The sequence below is a fragment of the Phyllobates terribilis genome, unplaced genomic scaffold, assembly GCF_046119375.1.
Source record: "Phyllobates terribilis strain yellow unplaced genomic scaffold, ASM4611937v1 Scaffold_1__5_contigs__length_1240528914, whole genome shotgun sequence".
Classification (NCBI taxonomy): Eukaryota; Metazoa; Chordata; class Amphibia; order Anura; family Dendrobatidae; genus Phyllobates; species Phyllobates terribilis.
This window is the reverse complement of record NW_027362761.1, coordinates 889,621,882-889,646,474: the sequence shown is the minus strand read 5'-3', so window position 1 is coordinate 889,646,474 and position 24,593 is coordinate 889,621,882. Positions and strand designations below refer to the sequence as shown.

Genomic DNA, 24,593 nt, shown 5'->3' with positions numbered 1-24,593 from the left:
CTCTGCAGACTCGCCTATCTGTGTTTCCCCACAGTCAGTTGGGTGGTTGGAGAGTTGTGACGTGAGGGAAAACAAGGGTAATTAGGGTGCCACCTCTGAGGACTGTACTGTGTGCAATGTTAAGGTTGAGGATGAGGATCAGAGGCCACTTGATGCAGCGCTTGTCATCTACTGGAGAACATGTTCTTTCTGGCCCTCATCTACAATGCATAACGCTGTCTCATCATACCTAACTGACCAGACATTCAGTATCCCTCAACATTCAGTTCAAGGACCCCAGCTCTTCTCCATCTACACCTTCGGCCTGGGACAGCTTGTAGAGTCTCACGGCTTTCAGTATCACCTCTATGCTAATGACACACAGATCTACCTCTCTGGACCTGATATCACCTCCTTACTAACCAGAATCCCACAATGTGTGTCCACTATTTCATATTTCCTCTCTGCTAGATTTGTAAAACTTAACATGAATAAAACCGAATTTATCATCTTTCCTCCATCTCATTCACCGGTCCAACCTATCCATCAAAGTAAATGGCTGCCCATTATGATCTGTCCTTTAAACGTCAGATCCAAGCCCTTTCCACTTGCTACTGACTCCAACTCCAAAATATCTCTGGTATCCGCACATTCCTCAACCAAGAATCGACAGAAACACCAGTGCATGCCTTCATCCACTCCCGCCTCGACTACTGCAAGCTCCTCCTCTATGACCTCCTTTCTACCACTCTTGAACCCCTCTAATCTGTCCTAAACTGTGCTGGCCGACGAATCCACTGTCACCCCACTATTCCCCGGCTTCTCCCGTCTCTCTGTCAATCCCTGCCCTGGCTCCCCATTGCCCAGAGACTCCATTTAGAAAGCTAACTTTGGCATACCAAGCCATTGGAAATCTGTTTCCTCCATACTTGTGTGACCTAGTCTCCTGTACTTACCTGCACAAAATCTTCCATCCTTCCAAGATCTCCTTCTCTACTTCACTGTTATCTCTTCTTGCAAAAATCACATACAAGATTTGTCCCGTGCTTCTCCCCTACTGTGTAACTCTGTATCACAACACATCAGACTCTCGCCTACCTTGGAAACCTTGAAAAGGAAGCTGAAAACCCACTTCTTGTGACAAGCGTACAATCTGCGGTAACCCTCGCTCTAGCATACCACTGCACGACCAGCTGTACCCTGACCTACTGTATCCTCACCCATCCCTTGTAGATTGTTTGTGCGCCCTCGCAGGCAGGGTCCTCTCTCCTCTTGTACCAGTCGGTGACCCCTTTTCAAATGTAGAACGCCATGGAATAAATGTCGCTATAATAATAAATAATAATTATAGTACTTTTACTCTGGGTCAATTGATGGCACTTTCCAGGTGTCTGCTCCTAATTTGATGTGTTTTGACAGCTTTTGGGCCCATTTTAAGGTGTATGCGTTTCTTTTTGCCCCCCATTGAATCCAATGGCATTTGGCAATGTTCGAGGAATATTCGACAAATAAATCAGCGAATATTGCAAATTTGACGATCGTAATCCAAACCGAATATTGCAACATTCGCTCGTTTCTAGCCACAAGCACTTGTCCATGTGTCGGTGGTTAAGTGGACCTTCCCAGTAACTGTGTTGGTCAAGGCATGGGAGATGTGTATGAGACACGTGCTTCTTGTGTAATGCGGAGATGGCACACCGGGAGAAATAGTGGTGGCTGGGGAGCGAGTACCATGGGACGGCCGCCGCAATGAGGTTGTGGAAAGCCTCAGTGTCCACAAGCCTAAATGGCAACATTACCAGGACAAGCAGTCTGGAAAAGTGTCCGGTTAGCATTTGGGCCTGTGAGTGGTTAGCTACGTGTTTCCACTTGAGTTCAAAAGCCTGGGGTAAGGACAGCTGAATGCTGTGCTGTGACAATGATGGATGAATGGCCATGGTTAATGATCGTAGTTGCGAATGTGCAGTGACATGTGTAGGGCGGGAGGGATACGTGTCTGAGTCCTGAACAGGGGATTGGAAAGCACATAGCACAGGGGAAGAGGCAGTGGTGTCACCGGTAAACACTTATTGTAAACCCAGGTGTTCGGCCCACCTAGTCGGGTGCTTTGATGACGTGCCTGAGCATGCTGGTGGTGGTTAGGCTGGTAGTGGTCAGGACCCTGCTGATCTTGGTACAGCACAGGTTGAAAATAACCATTTTCTTGTCTTCTGCACTGTTTGTAAAAAAGCTCCAGATTGGGGAATACCTACCCTGGGATTTAACCACATGTGGGTGTTCTGGGGAACATTTGCCCGCCTTCTCCCTCTGGCCACCCCACTTCCTCTGCCTGCATGTTGCGGTGCTGTAGATTCCTCCCCCCTGAGCTGCTGGCATTGCTCTGCATGACACCTTGCCAGGTTGGGTCAGAGACTTCATCATCCACCACCTTGTCTTCCAATTCCGCACTCTGGTTCTCCTCCTGACTTGTTGACTTAACAACATGACTTGTTGGCAATTGTGACTCATCATCACCTACCACTTGAGACACTAATTGCCATTCCCCACTCTTGTCTTCAGGAAATGTAAAGAGCTCCTTGGAGTGTCCAAGTGTGGGATCGCCATGGAGGGAGGAAGGAGGATGCGGGTCTGGATTATGTGGTCCAGAATCTTGGCTAGTGAGGCTGGACCATGCAGCAGACAGGATGGTGCTGTGAAACAAGCTGGAAGCATTATCTGCTATCCAACCGACCACCTGTTTGCACTGTTTTGGCTTTAAGAGTGGTGTCCCGTGCCCCCCTGCAAAGTGGGACTGGAAACTATGTAGGTGACATGGATGAACCTGTTTGTTGTGCTCCCACAGCAGGCACAGTTTCACCGTGACCTCGGCGTGCACCATCAGCAGCAGCACGTCCACCTCCCCATCCCTTACCACATGTCTTGTGCATATTAAATTAGGTCTGCAGTTAAGAATGGTATTAATAAGAGCTAGAATAGAATAGATATATGCCTGATAAGGAGTTTAATTTTTTTCTTCTGCAGCAAGGCTGGTAATACACTACTAGCCCTTCTCCAGCAGTTCTCCCAGCAGTAATTCTGGCTACAGTGTGGTGAGTGTCGCGTCACCAGGTTTTATATAGACATGCCGCCAGCCAAACACAATAATGCCAGTAGCCAACATGGTGGCAGAAAAACAGCTGAAAAACATGTGTGGCGGGGATACGAGCATGTGCACGAGCACCAGGGATAGTCAATTGAGTACAAAGCATGCCCGAGCACCCCGATGCTCGATCGTGTACCGAGCATGGCCGAGCATGCTTGCTCATAATGATGTGTCTTTCACCTGCTGCACTAAGTTTCCTTGACCAACAACTGCATCTATGGTCCTCCACATTACCCATTTTTTATGGCACTCCTTGAAAAGAGCCTGATCAGTATACCTTGAAACCCCAGTCTGTTTTAAAAATTTTGCCTCAGACAGACCTCTATAAAGGTTAAAGCGGAACCATAGCAGAGCTATGAGCAGAGCGTGCTATGACTCGACTTTGTAGGGCAATCAGGGGTTAAGTGCCCTGCACGTAGCAGAGTATTGGGGTTAAAAGTTTAAGTGGGAGGTCTATTAAGGGGTGTGGTTTAGGGCATCAGTTAGGGTTGTTGGGGCTGTGGTGGCATTCAGGGCACTGTAGTACAACTAGTGAAGGCGTCCCCTCTGTTTTTTACTTGCTCTCCTGTGGCCTTACAAAGCATGCTGAAGATGTCGGATATGGACCTGCTCATGGAGCAGCTTCAGGCTGCTGTCGGCAGGGATGATGGGTCCAGCGTGCTGTCCCATGTGCAGGAGATAGATCGGTGGAGATCGGTGGGCCATCGGGTGGCAGTGAGGCAGAACCCACCTAGACACGGCAGTCACGCAGGACCAGGCCATCGGATCGTCTCTCGCCAGATGTAACCACTAGGTCTCGGCGGCACCACAGAAGTCCCACCAGGGACCCTTCTTGCGGGGACCTGCAGCACTCAGCTGTGGGCTGCAGGTCCAGGCCGAGGAGGAATCCTACCAGGCAGCCGAGACCAGCGGGGGTGGAGCCTTGGCCTGCAGCTGATCATGTGACCAGGCTCCTGCACTCTACTGCATCAGGCTACAGCAATATGATGGCGGGCCCTTCCGGTGGGGTCTTTGAGGACCGATGAGGAATCACGTCGGAGTGGTGGTTAAGCTAGTAAAGAGGCTCAGCATTTGGTCGGTCATCTGTGGTTGTGCCTGCTGAACGGGATCTGCCTGGATTGGGGACTTATGGTAAGGTGGTGGTCGGTGCTACAGCACATCAGGTCAGAGCGATCAGGAGCAGCGGGATTCAGGAACTGCTTTTGGTGGGTTTAGTGTGCCTTCGCAGCCTGGTAAGTATGCTCCTTGTCTTGGGTGTCTTTTCCTAGTATAGCCTTGTTAGGGGCAGAAAATAGCGTTTTGTCAGATCTAGTACAGAATAATTTTAATAAGGGTGTTAGCGGGGGCATAGTGGACACAGGAAACTGGGTGTCTAACTACATGGGTCCCTTATTAGGCAAGGTATGGGATTCATTGAGTCGCTTGGAAAGAGATAACAGTGCGGTCGGGGGGGTCACCTGTCTCAGTTTGGGAAGCCGGAGGTAATTCTCCAGTTCAGATATTGGAAGATGCTTCATTCCAAGCGTCTAGTGGGCTTGATACGTACGTAACTGTTCAAACTGAGAAGGAGAAAGAGGGTGATAGAATTTGTCTGCTTTGAGGGTCCTCTGGGGGCACATTTAAAGAAAGAGGTGAAGGAGAAAATTTGGAAGGATGAGTATGTTGAGTTTTTTTGCTACTATCTTTAGAGAAATTCAATTTGGATAAAGAGAAAAAGAAGGACTAGAGCAAAAAAGAGGAGGAGAAGAGGAGATGGTGGTTAATTCCACAGACTTTTGCAAATTGGTTGCAAGCGTTTGTAATATTGGCAAGTGTAATTGGGGAAAAAGCTCCAGACAATTGTTCGGGCTTATTTTGTTTTTTAGATGCAATAGGGGAGGCTTATCATATTTATGGGGGCCAGACATGGTTGCGGAACGACAAACAGTTTAGGGCAGAGACAGGCGGTGTGGCCCAGTTTGCGCTGGAATCAAAAGGACATAGGCTTTTGGCTGAAGGTGATGGCACCGGTGCATTTTGGTCAGTCCTTTAATCGGGGAGTAAGGTTTTCCAGCCAGCAAAGAACGTCGGGAGTTGCAAGGCAAGCTGGGAATGTCGGGTCAAAATTCCGATTGGGTTGGCAGTTTAACGAGAGCCAATGCAAGTTTGGAGCAAGCTGTTAAGTTTAAGCACCGGTGCTATTCATGCAATGGATCGTCACATGGATCAGCTCGCTGCTTTACAAAAGGAAAGGACAAGCCTGGGAGTGGAAAGGGGACAGACTCTGGTGAATTTTCACAGGATGGCCCCTTATCTAAATAGATGTCCTCATCGGGAGAAGGCAGTGTTGTCAGAGAATGGTTTTAAGCTCGGTTTCAAAATACCTGCACCAGTTCATGAAGTTCCGTTCAGGCTTAAGAATGTAAAGTCTGCTTATCAGCATTCCACAGTGGTAACTCAGAAAATTCAGTCTGAGGTGGTGAAGGGTCGCATGGCAGGCCCTTTTATTCTCCTCCATTGGCAAATTTGGCAGTTTCTCCTTTGGGACTGGTGCAGAAGATGGAGCCGAATTTTGGCTCACTCAGCATTTATTGTTTCTGAAAGGATTTTCTGTGAACGACGGCATAGACCCAGAGCTTTGACCAGTGGTTTATACCTCTTTTGATCAGGCTGTCGATTGGGTTAGGAAGTACAGGAATGGTGCTTTACAAGTTACCAATGCATCCTGAAAGTTTACATTTGTTAGGTTGTTTATGGGATGTCGGGTATTTCTTGGATAATGTTTTCCAATGGGGTGTTCGTTGTCTTGTGCAATGTTTGAGTCATTCAGTTCATTCTTGGAATGGGCGTTTCGGGATGTTGCTAGGGTTTCATAGATTATTCATTACCTAGACTATTTTTTATGCATAGGTCCACCAACTTCACCCGTGTATCAATTGTTGTTGAAGTCTATCGAATGGGTGGTGCAGCATTTTGGGGTTCCTTTGGCCCTAGGGAAGATGGAAGGTCCATTACTTGTCTTAGTTTTCTTGGGATTACTATAGACAAGTAGAATGGAGTGTAGGTTGCCTGAAGAAAAAATAAAGGCCCTGCATGAGAGGTTCATAGTGCAATTCAAATAAAAAAGATCAGATTGAAGGAACTTCAATCGCTGCTGTGAAAGCTTAACATTGCCTGCCGTATCATACTCATGGGTAGGGTTTTTCCTCGATGATTGGCGGCAGCCATGGCTGGGGTGACTGCTATTTGTCATTACTTTCACCTAACAAAGGGTCTTAAGGAAGATTTGGTAGTTTGTGAAGATTTTCTGGTGAAGTTTAACGGTCGGTCGATAATAATCACAGAGTCGGTCAAGAATTTTGATTGCGAGTTGTTCACCGATGCAGCAAGTGGTACAGGTTTTGGCGCTTACTTGAAGGGTCAATGGTGTGTAGGCAGATGGCCAAAATGTTGGGTGGATGCCGGTTTCACCAGGAACTTGACTTTATTGGAATTTTTTCCAATTGTTGTGGCATTGTCAGTGTGGGGTGAGTTTTTCCACAATAAAAAGATCAAGTTTCACTTTGATCACTTGTCTGTGGTGATGGCGATAAACAACTTATCGGCATCTTCCCCTCAAGTGGTTTGTTTGTTGCGTCATTTTGTGCTTATATCTTACTGCTTGGGTGAGAGCAGTACATGTTCCGGGGGTCAAGAATTCAATAACTGACTTTGTCTCTCCTTTGTAGTGGGACCGTTTTCAAACTTTGGCACTAAATGCGGAATCCACAGGCTGCAGTTGGCCAGTATAGCTCTTGGAAATTGCTTGCGAACACCAGGACATTTAATAAGGGCTTCTCTTGCAAACAATATATGGGTGACATATGAGGCAGCTTGGAAGAATTGGGTGAGCTGGGTTGAGCAGTTAGGCAAGGTCGTATCCGAGGAGGATCACGAAGGGGCCTTGCAGTCTTGGTTGGGGCATGTAGCCACAGAAGATTGGTCGGTCACTCGAGTTAATAGGTGGGTAGTGGAATTAGCTTTTGGTTGTAAGTTTAGGGGTGTAGAGGATTTCACTAAGAATCTTCTGGTAATCCAGGTGCTAAAAGGTTTTCGGAAACAGCACTTGAAGGTAGATTCTCATAGGCCAGTTTCGGTTAAATTGCTTGAGGAATTAGGGGGCATTTTAGTCCAGGTTTGCAGTTTGCCATTTAAGGTAGTTTTGTTTCAATTGGCCTTTTCGTGGGCCTTTTTCGGGCCTATGTGAATAAGTGAGTTGGTATCACCATCCTCGGTTAAGGGTGGTGTCTTATTGCAACAGGACATGGGGGTGTTACAGGACTTGGTTGAATTTTGGGTTCAGTGCTCAAAATGTGATCAGGCGGAAAGGAGAAGGAAAGTAGTGTTGGGTATGTTGGGAACATCAAAAATGTCCTGGTTGGTTGCATCAAGGCATACCTTGGGAAAAAAAAGATTAGTTCTGGTTCTTTAGTGCAGCATGAAGATGGGTCCTTTTTATCGCGGTATCAGTTTATGACGGTTTTTCGGAAATGTTTATCAGTTTTGGGTTTAGAAGCAGGCAGATTTGCTTCTCATTCATTCACAATAGGGGCGGCAACTGAGGTGGATTTGAGGGCGATCAAATGACCCGAAACACACAGCCAAGGCAACTAAGGAGTGGCTCCATAAGAAGCATTTCAAGGTCTTGGAGTGGCCTAGCCAATAGGAAATCTTTGGAGGTAGCTGAAACTCAGTTTTGCCCAGCAACATCCCTAAAACCTGAAAGATTTGGAGATGATCTGTATGGAGGAGAGAGACAAAATCCCTGTTGCAGTGTATGCAAACATGGTCAAGAACTACAGGAAACATTTGACCTCTGTAATTGCAAACAAAGGTTTCTATACCAAATATTAAGTTCTGTTTTTCTATTGTAACAAATACTTATTTCATGCAATAAAATGCAAATTAATTATGTAAAAATCATACAATGTGATTTTCTGGATTTTTCTGTCTACCACAGTTGAAGTGTACCTACAATAAAAATTACAGACCTCTCCATTCTTTACAGGTGGGAAAACTTGCAAAATCGGCAGTGTATCAAATACTTATTTTGCCCGCTGTATATTACATTTCTAGTTGGAGGTATTTGCTAATGTTATTATTATTATTTTTACACCTACAACATATTAGGATAGGATCTTGAAGATGGGAATGCCCCTTTTAAGCTCTCATCCTATGTAAATATTGCCTTTATTTTAATAGCATTTTATGAATTACAACAAAATTGTGATATTGATTGTATGGTCTTAAGTAATACTTTTAATACATGTTTTCAAAAACTCATGATACTCATGTGCGTTATAAGCTTTAGTATTATCAACGTTTATCATGCCGATATAGTATGAAAACATCTTAACCTGTTGCTTAGGGACTAAGACAGACAGTTTCAAATTATTTTACTGTTCCTTACTATACATAAACTTCAGTAGAGATTTCAGAGTTCAATATACAGCTTACATGAAAAAAATATAATTGAATGAAACTGGCCCATTATCCAGAACCTCAGGGATCGTTCTGCATTAATAATAAATATAACATTGAAGCTACGGTATTTCATTTATCTGATTACAGGCATGCTTGGTAATTGCCGTAATGCACAGTTAAATAAAATCAATAGATTTGGATTAGAATTCCTTAATCAATCACAGCCTCTTATCTGTCTTGTAGAAGCCTGTCAAGGTTTGTAGTGTAATAAAAGGCTCTGTAGAGGAATATATAGCAATGAAGCTAACAGATGTTAGAGACAGTAAGTAAAGCTAAGGCAATGTAACATTATATTACATAATGTGGCAAACTTTCTTCATCTTTGCTGTTAAGGGGGTTTTTCAAATTAAATTCCTTTTTATTAGAAGGGTTTACTGGGAAAAATAAACTATTCACACAAATTCTTACTTTTGTGACAGCCATCAAGGAGTGGGGGCGCCATTTGCGCAGTACCCCTAGGGTGCCAACCTCCACGTTAGGTAGGTACCAGCTTCCGGAGAGGGCCTAGTTCTTAGGATCAGCATCAGTTCCTCTTTTGTCCCTCCCTAATTCACCCCTCACCACGTCTTTTCCTACCTTTTTTTGTCACCTTATATTTGCGTCATCTGAGCTAGAAGACCCTCATCATTTGTTCATAATTTCTTCATTAATTTTATTATTTTTTTATATAATCATACTTTTTGTAATATCCGGTGTGGATGCCCTCCCTGGCTTCCCTGTAGGTATAGTCTTTTAACGTTGGATATCTACTTAACATGACTAGGCACTGTAACTTAACCCTTGGTATATGATCATTTTGTGATAGGCCCACATGGGCAGATATGGTTTTCATTATCAAAAATACACGCATTAGTATGTATCTAAAAGTTCTCCTAATGCGGCCTATATATATAGTATGTTTTAATGGAGGTGAAGTACACAAGGCAAACGTTTCGATCCCAGTGGACCTTCATCAGTGTACTACAAAAATAAAAAACAAATAGACACAATTATATAACAGAAAACAAGTAAAAAATAATTAAAAAAACAGTTAAGATTATTGCATAAGTAGCGATACACAACGCATAGATAGGGGAGCAAGGAAGGAAGGAGGATTAGGCTTAGAATATTGGGAAGGAATAAGTATGAGAACCTACCAGTGTAGTTGAATGAGATGCATATAGGGCAGATGCCCAAGTGGAGCGGTAACTGCAAGGAGAATAGATGGTATAAGGGAGAGTAATAGTACCCAAAAAGGATCCATAAAGATAGCGGAGGGTAGTTGTACATACCTTGGTCGTGGTAGAGACTGAAATGGAAAGTGCTGGGAAGGGAACGTGGTGTCCACCACTTGTTCCAGATAGTGCCTGAGAGTAGAGAGACAGAGGCTGAATAAATAAGGAGTGGGCAGGATCAAGAAATGTGAAGATATGACTTCACGGTAAGGACCTGTAGCGAAATGCAGCCCAATCATAGGTGGCAGTGAAGAGAAGCCATGTAAGTGTCGAGCAGGACCTGCGCGGACGGAAGTGATGCAGTGATGATGCGGCCAGGTCCTGTAGTGTGTAAAGGACTCACGTGACCGGATGTGACATGCCCCATGCGTTCCACTAAAAATAGGATGCGTTCCACTGCGAGGAAATGATGATACAGAGCCCAGATATTGATGAAGAGCATGAAAAAGAGAAAAATGAATCCATGGGGAAGGAACCAGAGGGATGGGACTCGGGATAGGGAACGTTGATTTAGGTTTGATTCTGACAAAGAAGAAAAACCAAAGCTAACATAGTATGAAGGCATACATGTTATGACTAATATAAATGACATACAGGGTGAATCTCTAAACAGTATAATGCACAACTACACGTCAAGTTAATAAATACTGTCTGATATGTATAAATTATCCCTAATTTACAAAATGAACAGAGTTTAAACAATCATACTAAAACCTATGTCCATAGCAGAATTCATGGGTGGATAGAGGATGGTAACCCCACGCGTATCACCATAAAAGATGGCTTCGTCAGGGGAAGAAGATGAATGATAAAGCCACAATCCGTTGCAAAAACATAATGTTACCCCTTCCATATCACTTTGCATCCACTGGACACTCTGTTTCGCAACTCAAATTCCAGGTAATAGAACATGTGGCTCTGCCAAGACGGGGGGGAGATCGGGTCTGTCTGCTCAAATACAGGGAAACGTACTGGATCCATTAATTATAAACATTAAGTCCAAAAGGCCTAAACAGAGAATATGTGTTATGTTCATTCATATGATATTTTTGGTTGGTCGTTTTACATTTACTAGGAATTATTTGTAAATTATGGATAATTTATACATATCAGACAGTATTTATTAACTTGACGTGTAGTTGTGCATTATACTGTTTAGAGATTCACCCTGCATGTCATTTACATTAGGCGCAACATGTATGCCTTGATACTATGTTAACTTTGGTTTTTCCTCTTTTCCAGAATCAAACATAAATCAAAGTTCCCTATCCCGAGTCCCATCCCTCTGGCTCCTTCCCCATGGATTCATTTGTCTCTTTTTCATGCTCTTCATCAATACCTGGGCTCTGTATCATCATTTCCTCGCAGTGGAACGCATCCTGTTATTAGTGGAACGCATGGGGCGAGTCACATCCGGTCAAGTGAGCCCTTTACACACTACAGGACCTGGCCGCATCATCACTGTATCACTTCCGTCCGCGCAGGTCCTGCACGACACTTACATGGCTTCTCTTCACTGTCACCTATGATTGGGCTGCATTTCGCTACAGGACCTGACCGTGATGTCATATCCGGTCGCGCAGGTCCTTCATGAGATTCTCTCCCACTGCCACCAATTAACAGGCTACTCCACATTTCTTGATCCTGCCCACTCCTTATTTATTCAGCCTCTGTCTCTCTACTCTCAGGCACTATCTGGAACGAGCAGTGGAAACCGCGTTTCCTTGCCAGCACTTTCCATTTCAGTCTCTACCACAACCAAGGTATGTACAACTACCCTCCGCTATCTTTATGGATCCTTTTTGGGTACTTTTACTCTTCCTTATACCATCTATTCTCCTTGCAGTTACTGCACCACTTGGGCATCTGCCCTATACGCATCTCAGTCAACTACACTGTTAGGTTCTCATACTTATTCCTTATTCCTTCCCAATATTCTAAACCTAATCCTCCTTCCTTCCCTACTCACCTATCTATACTTTGTTTATCGCTACTTATGCAATAATCTTGACTGTTTTTTTATTTATTTTTTACTTGTTTTCTGTTATACAATTTTGTCTATTTGTTTGCTATTTTTGTAGTACACTGATGAAGGTCCACTGGAACCTAAACGTTTGCCTTGTGTACATCACCTCCACTAAAATATAAAATATAATATCTATTTGAGTCATTTGAGTGGCAAGTTAATTTTTTATTAATTTCGGGTTGGTACCCCACTTGAGCTATTCTATACCCCAGGAGTGCGGTAGTTTTCATATATATATATATATATATATATATATATATATATACAATACAGACCAAAAGTTTGGACACACCTTCGCATTTAAAGATGATTTTTCTGTATTTTCATGGCTATGAAAATTGTACATTCACACTGAAGGCATCAAAACTATGAATTAACACATGTGGAATTATATACTTAACAAAAAAGTGTGAAACAACTGAAAATATGTCTTATATTCTAGGTTCTTCAAAGTAGCCACCTTTTGATTTGATGACTGCTTTGCACACTCTTGGCATTCTCTTGATGAGCTTCAAGAGGCAGTCACCGGAAATGGTTTTCACTTCACAGGTGTGCCCTGTCAGGTTTAATAAGTGGGATTTCTTGCCTTATAAATGGGGTTGGGACCATCAGTTGTGTTGTGCAGAAGTCTGGTGGATACACAGCTGATAGTCCTACTGAATAGACTGTTAGAATTTGTATTATGCCAAGAAAAAAGCAGCTAAGTAAAAAAAACGAGTGGCCATCAATACTTTAAGAAATGAAGGTCAGTCAGTCCGAAAAATTGGGAAAACTTTAAAAGTGTCCCCAAGTGCACTCGCAAAAAACATCAAGCGCTACAAAGAAACTGGCTCACATGAGGACCGCCCCAGGAAAGGAAGACCAAGAGTTACCTCTGCTTCTGAGGATAAGTTTATCCGAGTCACCAGCCTCAGAAATTGCAGGTTAACAGCAGCTCAGATTAGAGACCAGGTCAATGCCACACAGAGTTCTAGCAGCAGACACATCTCTACAACAACTGTTAAGAGGAGACTTTGTGCAGCAGGCCTTCATGGTAAAATAGCTGCTAGGAAACCACTGCTAACGACAGGCAACAAGCAGAAGAGACTTGCTTGGGCTAAAGAACACAAGGAATGGACATTAGACCAGTCGAAATCTGTGCGTTGGTCTGATGAGTCCAAATTTGAGATAAGTAAAAAACAACTTTCCATTAAGCAATATGTGCCTCCTGCCTATTTTGCATTTTTTGAGGATATTTGGGTCTATGGCATATTACATGACTTAGCCTTACCTATTAATATATCAGATATGCTGCATTGACTCAGTGACCAGTTGGTCTTCATTGTGCACTGGTTTGAATTGGGTACGCGTGTGTATTGTATATTTGGATGGTTTTTGTGGTACATGACATTACCTAACCACTACTCATCATCATACTCTGATATTCATCTGATTTATTGACCGGTTGACCTTTATTGTGCACCTGCTTGTGTGTACTGTTTCTTCCTTTTCTTGATGGTGGCTTCAATGTTGCATTATTCATACATTGTTTATTCTCTATGACCACCGTCCAGGCACTTTTTTGTTTAGAGGGCCTCTTTGTATTGGAGGTCCCCATTATATCTTAAAAGGTACCACCTATATAACTTTGTGTCATTTATTTGAGGGCTGACTTAATATTGGTATTTTCTATTCAGTGCACCTTTGTGTGTTTTTTGTGTGCTCTATGTACTGTATTGTCCAGCAATTAGCTGTTTTAAGAGGTTATGATAAAAATATTTTTTACCCCCTTGCTATTTATACAATTCTACATTTGCACTATTTGAGGAATATTTATCAATTTAATTATTAAAGTGTATTAGAGAGCTACAAAATGTTTTTTTCTTTTCTTCTTTTAGTTTTAGTTTGGATCCAAAGGATAGATATAAAATTTATTCATTCATAGAATCATAGAAAGTTAGAGTTGTAAGGCACTTCCAGGGTCATAGTGTCCAACCCCCTGCTCAATGCAGGAGTCACTAAACCTCCTCAGACAGATGTCTGTCCAGCATCTGTTTGCAGACTTCCATTGAAGAAGAACTCCCCACCTCTCGTGGCAGCCTGTTCCACTCATTGCTCACCCTCACTGTCAAAAAGTTTTTTCTAATATCTAATCTGTGTCTTCTCCCTGTCAGTTTCATTCCATTGCTTCTCGTGTTTCTATGTGCAAATGAGAATAAGGATGATCTCTCTACACTGTGACATCCCTTCAGATATTTGTAGACAGCTATTGAGTCTCCTCTTAGCCTTCTTTTTCGCAATCTCAACATTCCCAGGTCCTTTAACCATTACTCATAGGACATAGTTTGCAGACCGGTCACCATACTGGTCGCTCTTTTCTGAACTTTCTTCAGTTTTTTTATGTCTTTTTTAAAATGTGGTGCCTAGAACTGGACATAGTATTCCAGATGAGCTTTGACCAAGGAGGAGTAGAGGGGGATAATTACTTCACGTGATCTAGACTGTATGCTTCTGTTAATACATCCCAGAACTGTTTGCCTTTTTTACTGCTGCATCACACTGTTGACTCATGTTCAGTCTTTGATCTATTAGTATACCCAAGTCTTTTTCACATGTGATGTTGCTTAGTTCTATTCCTCCCATTCTGTAGATGTCATTTTCATTTTTCTTGCCCAGATGTAAAATCTTGCATTTCTCCCTGTTAAATACCCTTCAGTTGTCTCAGTCGGCGAACTGGACAGGAACAGTCAGAGGGTCGGAAGTGGCTCATAGGCCATACTTTGCCCAGGTCCGTTTTAGAACATACATTTTCTAAATACGAGAGCTGTGTGATTTTTAGGTTTCTTGATTTCTTGTTGCAAAATTCCACTGTGAATTTCACTGTGGATTTTTAGAATGCATAATCACTCAATAACGGTCAAAAATTTTTTTGCATATTCTTGGTCCAAAAACACTTATGTGTGAAAAGGCCTTAAATGAGTTGTGCCATAAATGAAATGTGCTACCTATCCATAGTATAGATGATAAAAAAATGATTGCTGTTTGGGCATGGTTGTTGACACACTCAAAGATCTTTAGACTGCGGTTGCAAAAGTCATCTTTGTGAATTGAGTGGTATTTAACATGTGGGACCACCACTCCTATAGAAAGTGAATAGAGCAGTGATTGCACTTGCTCACCAGCAGTACATTCAGACAGGGAACTTTAGTACTCCTGTTCTCAATTTTGAGGAGAGGGATTGTCAGACCTACATCGAACATACATTTATCAGCTATTTTGTAGTATATATTATTTATGGGACGATCACTGTAAAGGCTTTGTACTGCACATCTTATTATTGCATCGGGAGGAGAGCAGTGCCAATGATGTCACTCCTACAGATACCTAACATCATGCATGATACTTGGCAATCATGTACACGCCCTACCTGTTATATGTAGATATGAGGTTATAAGTAGAGCTCACCTTCCAATGCAGTTTTGTGCTGCTCAGGACAAACCCTTTAGCAGTCATAGTACAATTATCAAGTTTTACTTATGTGAAGGTGAACAGCACATTTTAAATAAACATACTAGCAGTCATAATGAAGAAAATGAAAAATGTGCTACATATAATAAACAGATTTGCAGAACTGTGGAGCAGAGAGCAATACTGGGATCTTGGGTTGATCAAGGACAACATATGCTTGGAGTTTGTATGTTCTCTCCATTTTTTTCATGGATTCTTCCAAGTACTCTCCTTCTCCATAAGAATACAATTAGGTAAATTGTCTTTCCATAAAATGGTATATATTAGTGTTATATGAACAACATAAAGGTAGTCCCTTTTTCATAGGTGGGGGGAGGGGAAATAACAAAATAGTACAGCATGTTATCTAGCAATCCTGTTGAAAATCGTTGGCATTACATAATAATATACAGGCACATTGCGGCAAATGATAAATCAAGCAGACATAGTGAATACCTGCCAGAGTGGATCCTTTTGCTCTTGGAAGAGTTCAAAATATTTCTGAGCTAGGTGTAATGGAGGCAAGGTTTGCAATTTCAGGTGGGTCCATGTTTGTACAAAGTCAGCAAGATTAACAAATGTGTACAAGCCAAGGCGATCATTTCCATAATTCGACAAGTGCGTCATAAAGATGCTTATCTGTAAAAGATAACAGACATAGGATGCTGGAATAAAACTCATGATCAGTAGATGGCAGTAAGATTCCAATGGAGGGAGAGAAAACACTTGGTGATAACTTGGCTCCAGCAAATACGTCTTAATGATTTCTTTCCCCAAGGTAACAAACAATAGCAAGCATTCTCAGGGTGAACACACCTAAACAATATATCAAATAAGTCTAACACAAATAAGTAGAAAATAGCATCATGTGAAAAGACAAACAGGAATCATGAATCACTCTGCTCTTTATTTTGCTAGGTACCTGTCTCTTTTAAGAGTCAATACTGCTTATGACTGCCATGTAGAAATCTATTTAAGAAAACCATTATTGTGAGAGCTGCATTAGGAATCAAGGACAATTATTGCACCATTTCCGAGTGTGTCAATATGTCTGTGGACGGCAACATTCCTGAGTGGATGCCAGAACAGTTATGTCACAGAAAGAAATATTTGAAGCTATAGAGACATCTCACAGTTAAAAAATACATAAAATAATTAAAAAAATGTCAATTAATTTATCATTTTACCCTTAATCACAAAAGTAAAGATATAAGTTACCAGCAGTATTTATCCTTTGATTTTTTTGTCTGCAGTTGTTGTAGCGAAATGTCACATTTCATAAAAAGGCTTATTGACGCGTATTGCTTGCGACTCAATGCTTCAGGCATCAAAGTTGCAGTTCACTGCATCTTTTGTGTGATCTGACACTGTTGAACTACAGTGACAAACCGCACAAAAGTTAGTGAATATTGGTATTGTTACAATACACTAGTGCTGCATTTACGAAGACTCTATGTGGATTTGCATATAGCCTCAGCATAAGGAAAAAAAAACTAATTTTAATCCAATTATTTAATATGTTCAGTAATATAGCACCATTAATTCCACAGCGCTTTACAGACATTATCATTGCTGTCATTGGGGCTCACAATCTAGATTCCCTATCAGTATGTCTTTGGACTGTGGGAGGAAACCAGAGAACCTGGAGGAAACCCACGCAAACACGGGGAGAACATACAATCTCCTTGCAGATGTTGTACTTGGTGGGATTTGAACCTATGACTTCAGCGCTGCCACGCCACCATGCTGCCCACCAAGAAAATTAAGGGGATTATGAACTGTAGGTCTCATTTACACATTTGTTTTTTTTCTTATATTTGACAAAATGGACAGATTTCCATCTGTGTACTAGATCAGATTTTTATCAATGTTAAGTCAGTCTGTCCATTTTTACCATCAATGATTTTTGTGTATGCCAAAAAAAGTTGCAAAGTTGCTCCTGCCCATTTCAATGTTTAAAATGGACAACACATAGAAGACAACTGAGTGCTGTCTGTGATTTCTTAGACCCGTACACTTGTATTGGTGATCTACAATGGTCATGTCTTCATAATTTTCCAAAATGTGCAGTGCTCTATTGATTGCTCTCATCTGTGGTGTAAACAAGCTAATTAGGGAATAGGGGCATAATAGAAGGGACTCCCCTAGTCAGAACAGCCTTTTGTCTGCTTTAATGTAGAGTTGTTCTGTAACAATGATTTTACTCTGGTGAAACTTGTCATTCACAAACTTTTATTGGAATGGTTACCATATAGCAGGTAAAGCTGCTGCAGATATTTTTGACTAGATGAGCTTGTGCTGATGATCAGTTCACTAGGAGAAACCTTGTCTAGATATACTTTTCAATTGCATTGGAAGCTGAGGGGAAAATGTAACATTGCATGGTGCCAGTTGGATAAAAGTAAGAAAGGTAAGGTCTATTTTATAAAAGGGTCGTCTTCATAGGAAAAACTCTTAATTATTAAGACTTATAACTAGAGATGAGCGAACTTGAACACCGAACATATCCGATGCAAAACTCCAAACACGGACTTCTTCTGGTAGACCGTTTTAGTGTTTGAAAGTCCGGGAGGAGAGAGAGACCCCTAGCACTTGCTATGACCATTTTACAACACCAAAATTCGGGTCCACATTGAGTTCTATGCGGTTTGGGTTCTGGTTAAAGTTCAGGTAGCGTTCCGGTACCCTAAACGAACTTTGAACTAAAATTCGGTTGAAACTGACAAACTCGAACTTCCACGGGTCCGCTCATCCCTATTTATAACTCGTATATCAATAGCATTACTTTCCTTTTCATGAAGACTGTCTGACCACAATCTAGATGCTGTAACTGTTAAGATGTTGTACATATACAAGTATATTTACATATACATATACAAAATAAATACAACATTGATTTTGTATTCAGCTATGAAGCATCAATTTCTTTATTGCACTTGCAATCATAGAGAAAAGTAACAAGAGTAGAGGTGAACAAATCTGTCAAGGTTCAAATTCAGCAGATTCACTCTACATTGGCTGGGAAATTCGATTTGCATCAAATAAATTTGGTGCATCTGCCTGGAAATAGTAAAAAAAAATCTTATACTTGTAAGAGTATGGAAGAAAAAGAAATACCCTCTGAAGATTGCTGTTATATATTGATATATTGACTAGCTTTTGAACCTGTTCTAAGCCCAGGTGGCGAGCCTTTTTATTGGTATATGGTCTCCCATGCCGGTATATGCTGCCCCCCTCCTGGTATTTTTGCTGCCCCCATGCAGTCCATACCATCCTATCCTGGTATGCATTGCACCCCTCATCCATAATCCTGGTATGCATGGCACCCTCATCCCTAATCCTGGTATGCATGGCACCCCTCATCCCCAATCCTGGTATGCATGTCACCCCTCATCCCCAATGCTAGTATGTGTTGCACCCCTCATCCCCAATCCTGGTATGCATGGCACCCCTCATCCCCAATCCTGGTATGCATGGCACCCCTCATCCCCAATCCTGGTTTGCATGGAACCCTTCATCCCCAATCCTGGTATGCATGGCTCCTTCATTCCCAATCCTGGTATGCATGGCGCCCTCATCCCCTATCCTGGTATGCATGGCTCCCTCATCCCCAATCCTGGTATGCATGGCTCCCTCATCCCCAATCCTGGTATGCATGGCTCTCTCATCCCAAATCCTGGTATGTATGGCACCCCTCATCCCCAATCCTGGTATGCGTGGCACCCCTCATCCCCAATCCTGTTATGCATGGCACCCCTCATCCCCAATCCTGGTATGCATGGCACCCCTCATCCCCATTCCTGGCTTGCATGGCTCCCTCATCCCCAATCCTGGTATGCATGGCACCCCTCGTCCCCAATCCTGGTATGCATGGCTTCCTCATCCCCAATCCTGGTATGCATGACACCCCTCATCCCCAATCCTGGTATGCATGGCTCCGTCATCCCCAATCCTGGTATGCATGGCTCCCTCACCCCCATCCTGGTATGCATGGCTTCCTCATCCCCAATCCTGGTATGCATGACACCCCTCATCCCCAATCCTGGTATGCATGGCTCCGTCATCCCCACTCCTGGTATGCATGGCTCCCTCACCCCAATCCTGGTATACATGGTCCCCCTCATCGCTATCCTGGTATGTATGGTACCCCTCATTCTTGTATGCCTGGCACCCCATCCCTCATCCTTGTATGCATGGTACCCCTCATCCCTATTCTGGTATGTATTGTACCCCTCATCCTGGTATGCATGGCACCCCTCATCCCAATTCTGATATGTATGGTCTCCTCATCCCAGAAACCTGATATGCATGGCACCTAATCACTCATCCTAGTATGCATGCCACCCCTCATCCTTATCCTGGTATGCATGGTACCCCTCATCCCTATTCTGGTATGCATGTTACCCCTCATCCTGGTATGCATGGCACCCCATCCCTCATCCAGGTATGCATTGTACCCTGCATTCCTATCCTGGTATGTATGGTATCCCTCATCCCTATTCTGGTATGCATGGCTCCCCTCACCCCCCAATCCTGGTATGCATGGTCCCCTCACTCCCCAATCCTGGTATGTATGGTCCCTTCACCCCCCAATCCTGGTATGCATGGTCCCCTCACCACCAATCCTGGTATGCATGGTCCCCTCATCCCCCAATAATGGTATGTGTGGTACTCCTCATCCTGGTATGCATGGTCACCTCACCCCCCAATCCTGGTATATGTGGTACCCCTCAACCCCCAATCCTGGTATGCATGGTCCCCTCACCCCCAATCCTGGTATGTGTGGTACCCCTTATCCTGGTATGCATGATCAACTCACCCCACAATCCTGGTATGCATGGTCCCCTTACCCCCCAATCCTGGTATGCATGGTCCTCTCACCCCACAATCCTGGTATGTGTGGTACCCCTCCATCCTGGTATGCATGGTCCCCTCACCCCACAATCCTCGTATGATTGCTACCCCTCACCCCCCAATCCTGGTATGTGTGGCCCCCTCATCCCCCAATCCTGGTATGTGTGGCCCCCTCACACCTCAATCCTCGTATGTGTGGCCCCCTCATCCCCCAATCCTGGTATGTGTGGCCCTCTCACCCCCCAATCTTCTTCCCTGTGCTCCAGCGCTGCTGTGTCCTGCTCTGCCGGAGGCCAGGGGAGGAGTGCGGCGCCGGAGTATGTGCGTGCCCATACCACTTTGTACGGTACCCTTTTGCTGAAGACACACTGCAAATGTGTCTTCAGTAAAATGGTGCCGGATAACTCTATGCGCATGCTCTGATCCAGCGCCTCACTCCTGCCCCGGTCTCCGGCGAAGAGAGGCGCCGCGGCAACGCTCCTCCCGGTCAGGTAAATATGTAAGTATGGCGTCGGAGATCGCGGTATGCATTCAATGTCTACGCATACCGTGATCTCTGGCACCATACACTCCTCTTACCTGTAACAGCTGGATGCGGTCTTCTGTCTGGAGCCAGACTGCGCAGGCAGGTCGTGCTTGCGCAGTCTATAAAGACTTCAGACAGAGACACGCATCTACCGTTATATTATAGACTAGCTATTGAACCCATTCTACGCCCGTGTGGCGAGAATTTTTATTGGTATATGGTCTCCCATGCTGGTATGTACTGCCCCAATCCTGGTATTTGTGCTGCCCCCATCCTGTCCCCACCATCCTATCCTGGTATACATGGCACCCCTCATCCCTATCTTGGTATGCATGGCACCCCTCATCCCTATCCTGGTATGCATGGCACCCCTCATCCCTATCCTGGTATGCATGGCACCCCTCACCCCCAATCCTGGTATGCATGGCACCCCTCACCCCCAATCCTGGTATGCATGGCACCCCTCACCCCAAATGCTTGGATGCATGGCACCCCTCATCTCCAATCCTGGTATGCATCGCACCCCTCACCCCCAATCTTCGTATGCATGGAACCTCTCATCCCCAATCCTGGTATGTGTAGTACTCCTCATCCCTATCCTGGTATGCATGGTACCCGATTCCTCATCCCTATCCTGGTATGTATGGTATCCCTCATCCTGGTATGCATGGCACCCCTCAACCACATCTTGGTATGCATGGCACTCCTCATCCCTATCCTGGTATGCACGGCACCCCTCACCCCCATCCTGGTATGTATGGCACTCCTCATCCCTATCCTGGTATGCATGGCACTTCTAATTCCTTTCCTGGTATGCATGGCACCCCTCATCCCCTATCCTGGTATGCATGGCACCCCTCATCCCCAATCCTGGTATGCATGGCACCCATCACTCCCCAATCCTGGTATGCATGTCCCCGTCATCCCCAATCCTGGTATGCATAGCTCCCTCATCCCCAATCCTGGTATGCATGGCACCCCTCATCCCCATTTCTGGTATGCATGGCTCCCTCATCCCCAATCCTGGTATGCATGGCTCCCTCATCCCCTATCCTGGTATGCATGGCTCCCTCATCCCCAATCCTGATATGCATGGCTCCCTCATCCCCAATCCTGGTATGCATGGCTCCCCTCATCCCCAATCCTATTCTGCATGGCACCCCTCATCCCCAATCCTGATATGCATGGCTCCCTCATCCACAATTCCGGTATGCATGGCTTGCTCATCCTCCTTCCTGGTATGTATGGCTCCCTCATCCCCAATCCTGATATGCATGGCACCCCTCATCCCCAATCCAGGTATGCATGGATCCCTCATCCCCAATCCTGGTATGCATGGCACCCCTCACCCCAATCCTGGTATGCATGGCACACCTCACCCCCAATCATGGTATGCATGGCACCCCTCACCCCCAATTCTGGTATGCATGGCACCCCTCAACCCCAATCCTGATATGTGTGGTACTCCTCATCCCTATCCTGGCATGCATGGTACCCCATCCCTCATCCCTTTCCTGGTATGTTTGGTATCCCTCATCCTGGTATGCATGTCACCCATCACCCCTCTCCTGGTATGCATGGCACTCCTCATCCATATCCTGGTATGCATGGCACCCCTGACCCCCATCCTGGTATGCATGGCACTCCTCATCCCTATCCTGGTATGCATGGCACTTCTAATTCCTTTCCTGGTATGCATGGCACCCCTCATCCCCTATCCTGGTATGCATGGCACCCCTCATCCCCAATCCTGGTGTGCATGGCTCCCTCATCCCCAATCCTGGTATGCATGGCTCCCTCATCCCCAATCATGGTATGCATGGCTCCCTCATCCCCAATCCTGGTATGCATGGCTCTCCTCATCCCCAATCCTATTCTGCATGGCACCCCTCATCCCCAATCCTGGTATGCATGGCTCCCTCATCCACAATTCCGGTATGCATGGCTTCCTCATCCCCAATCCTGGTATGCATGGCTCCCTCATCCCAAATCCTGGTATGCATGGCACCCCTCATCCCCAATCCTGGTATGCATGGCTCCCTCATCCCCAATCCTGGTATGCATAGCACCCCTCATCCCCAATCCTATTCCACATGGCACCCCTCATCCCCAATCCTGGTATGCATGGCTCCCTCGTCCACAATACTGGTTTGCATGGCTTCCTCATCCCCAATTCTGGTACGCATGGCACCCCTCATCCCCAATCCTGATATGCATGGCACCCCTCATCCCCAATCCTGGTATGCATGGCACCCCTCGTCCACAATCCAGGTATGCATGGCACCCCTCGTCCCCAATCCTGGTATGCAAGGTTCCTCATCCCCAATCCTGGTATGCATGGCTCCCTCATCCCCAATCCTGGTATGAATGGCACCCCTCATCCCTAATCCTGGTATGCATGGCTCCATCATCCCCAATCCTGGTATGCATGGCACTCCACATCCCTATCCTGGTATGCATGGCACGCCTCATCCCTATCCTGGTATGCATGGGCCCCTCATCCCCTTTCCTCGTATACATGGTACCCCTCATCCCTATTCTGGTATGTATGTTACCCCTCATCCTAGTATGCATGGCACCCAATCCCTCATCCTGGTATGCATGGTACCCCTCATCCCTATTCTGGTATGTATGGTACCCCTCATCCTGGTATGCATGGCACCACTCATCCCAATTCTGATATGTATGGCCTCCTCATCCCCGAAACCTGGTATGCATGGCACCCAATCCCTCATCCTAGTATGCATGCCACCCCTCATCCTTATCCTGGTATGCATGGTACCCCTCCTCCCTATCCTGGCATGCATGGTACCCCATCCCTCATCCCTATCCTGGTATGTTTGGTATCCCTCATTCTGGTATGCATGGCACTCCTCATCCCTATCCTGGTATGCATGGCACTCTTCATCCCTATCCTGGTATGCATGGCACTTTTAATTCCTTTCCTGGTATGCATGGCACCCCTCATCCCCTATACTGGTATGCATGGCACTCCTCATCCCCAATCCTGGTATGCATGGCTCCCTCATCCCCAATCCTGGTATGCATGGCTCCCTCATCCCCAATCCTGGTATGCATGGCTCCCTCATCCCCAATCCTGGTATGCATGGCTCCCCTCATCCCCAATCCTATTCTGCATGGCACCCCTCATCCCCAATCCTGGTATGCATGGCTCCCTCATCCACAATTCCGGTATGCATGGCTTCCTCATCCCCAATCCTGGTTTGCATGACTCCCTCATCCCCAATCCTGGTATGCATGGCACCCCTCATCCCCAATCCTGGTATGCATGGCTCCCTCATCCCCAATCCTGGTATGCATGGCACCCCTCATCCCCAATCCTATTCAGCATGGCACCCCTCATCCCCAATCCTGGTATGCATGGCTCCCTTGTCCACAATACTGGTTTGCATGGCTTCCTCATCCCCAATTCTGGTATGCATGGCACCCCTCATCCCCAATCCTGATATGCATGGCACCCCTCATCCCTAATCCTGGTATGCATGGCACCCCTCATCCCCAATCCTGGTATGCATGGCACCCCTCGTCCCCAATCCTGGTATGCAAGGTTCCTCATCCCCAATCCTGGTATGCATGGCTCCCTCATCCCCAATCCTGGTATGAATGGCACCCCTCATCCCCAATCCTGGTATGCATGGTTCCATCATCCCCAATCCTGGTATGCATGGCACTCCTCATCCCTATCCTGGAATGCATGGCACTCCTCATCCCTATCCTGGTATGCATGGGCCCCTCATCCCCTTTCCTGGTATACATGGTACCCCTCATCCCTATTCTGGTATGTATGTTACCCCTCATCCTAGTATGCATGGCACCCAATCCCTCATCCTGGTATGCATGGTA

General features: G+C 45.0%; 1 protein-coding gene across 4 annotated transcripts in view; it reads right to left on the bottom strand.

Annotated features, from left to right (window-relative positions):
* Positions 1-24,593, bottom strand: part of LOC141154249 (bifunctional heparan sulfate N-deacetylase/N-sulfotransferase 4-like) — a 920,299-nt gene that overhangs the window by 151,218 nt on the left and 744,488 nt on the right. For all 4 annotated transcript variants that reach the window (XR_012247418.1, XR_012247419.1, XM_073639869.1 and 1 more), the window contains exon 7: positions 15,806-15,988. Coding sequence is in view for 2 of the 4 variants with exons in the window: in XM_073639869.1 (XP_073495970.1) it covers positions 15,806-15,988 (183 nt within the window). In the remaining 2 variants the exon portion in view is untranslated. The remainder of the gene's footprint in view (positions 1-15,805; positions 15,989-24,593) is intronic.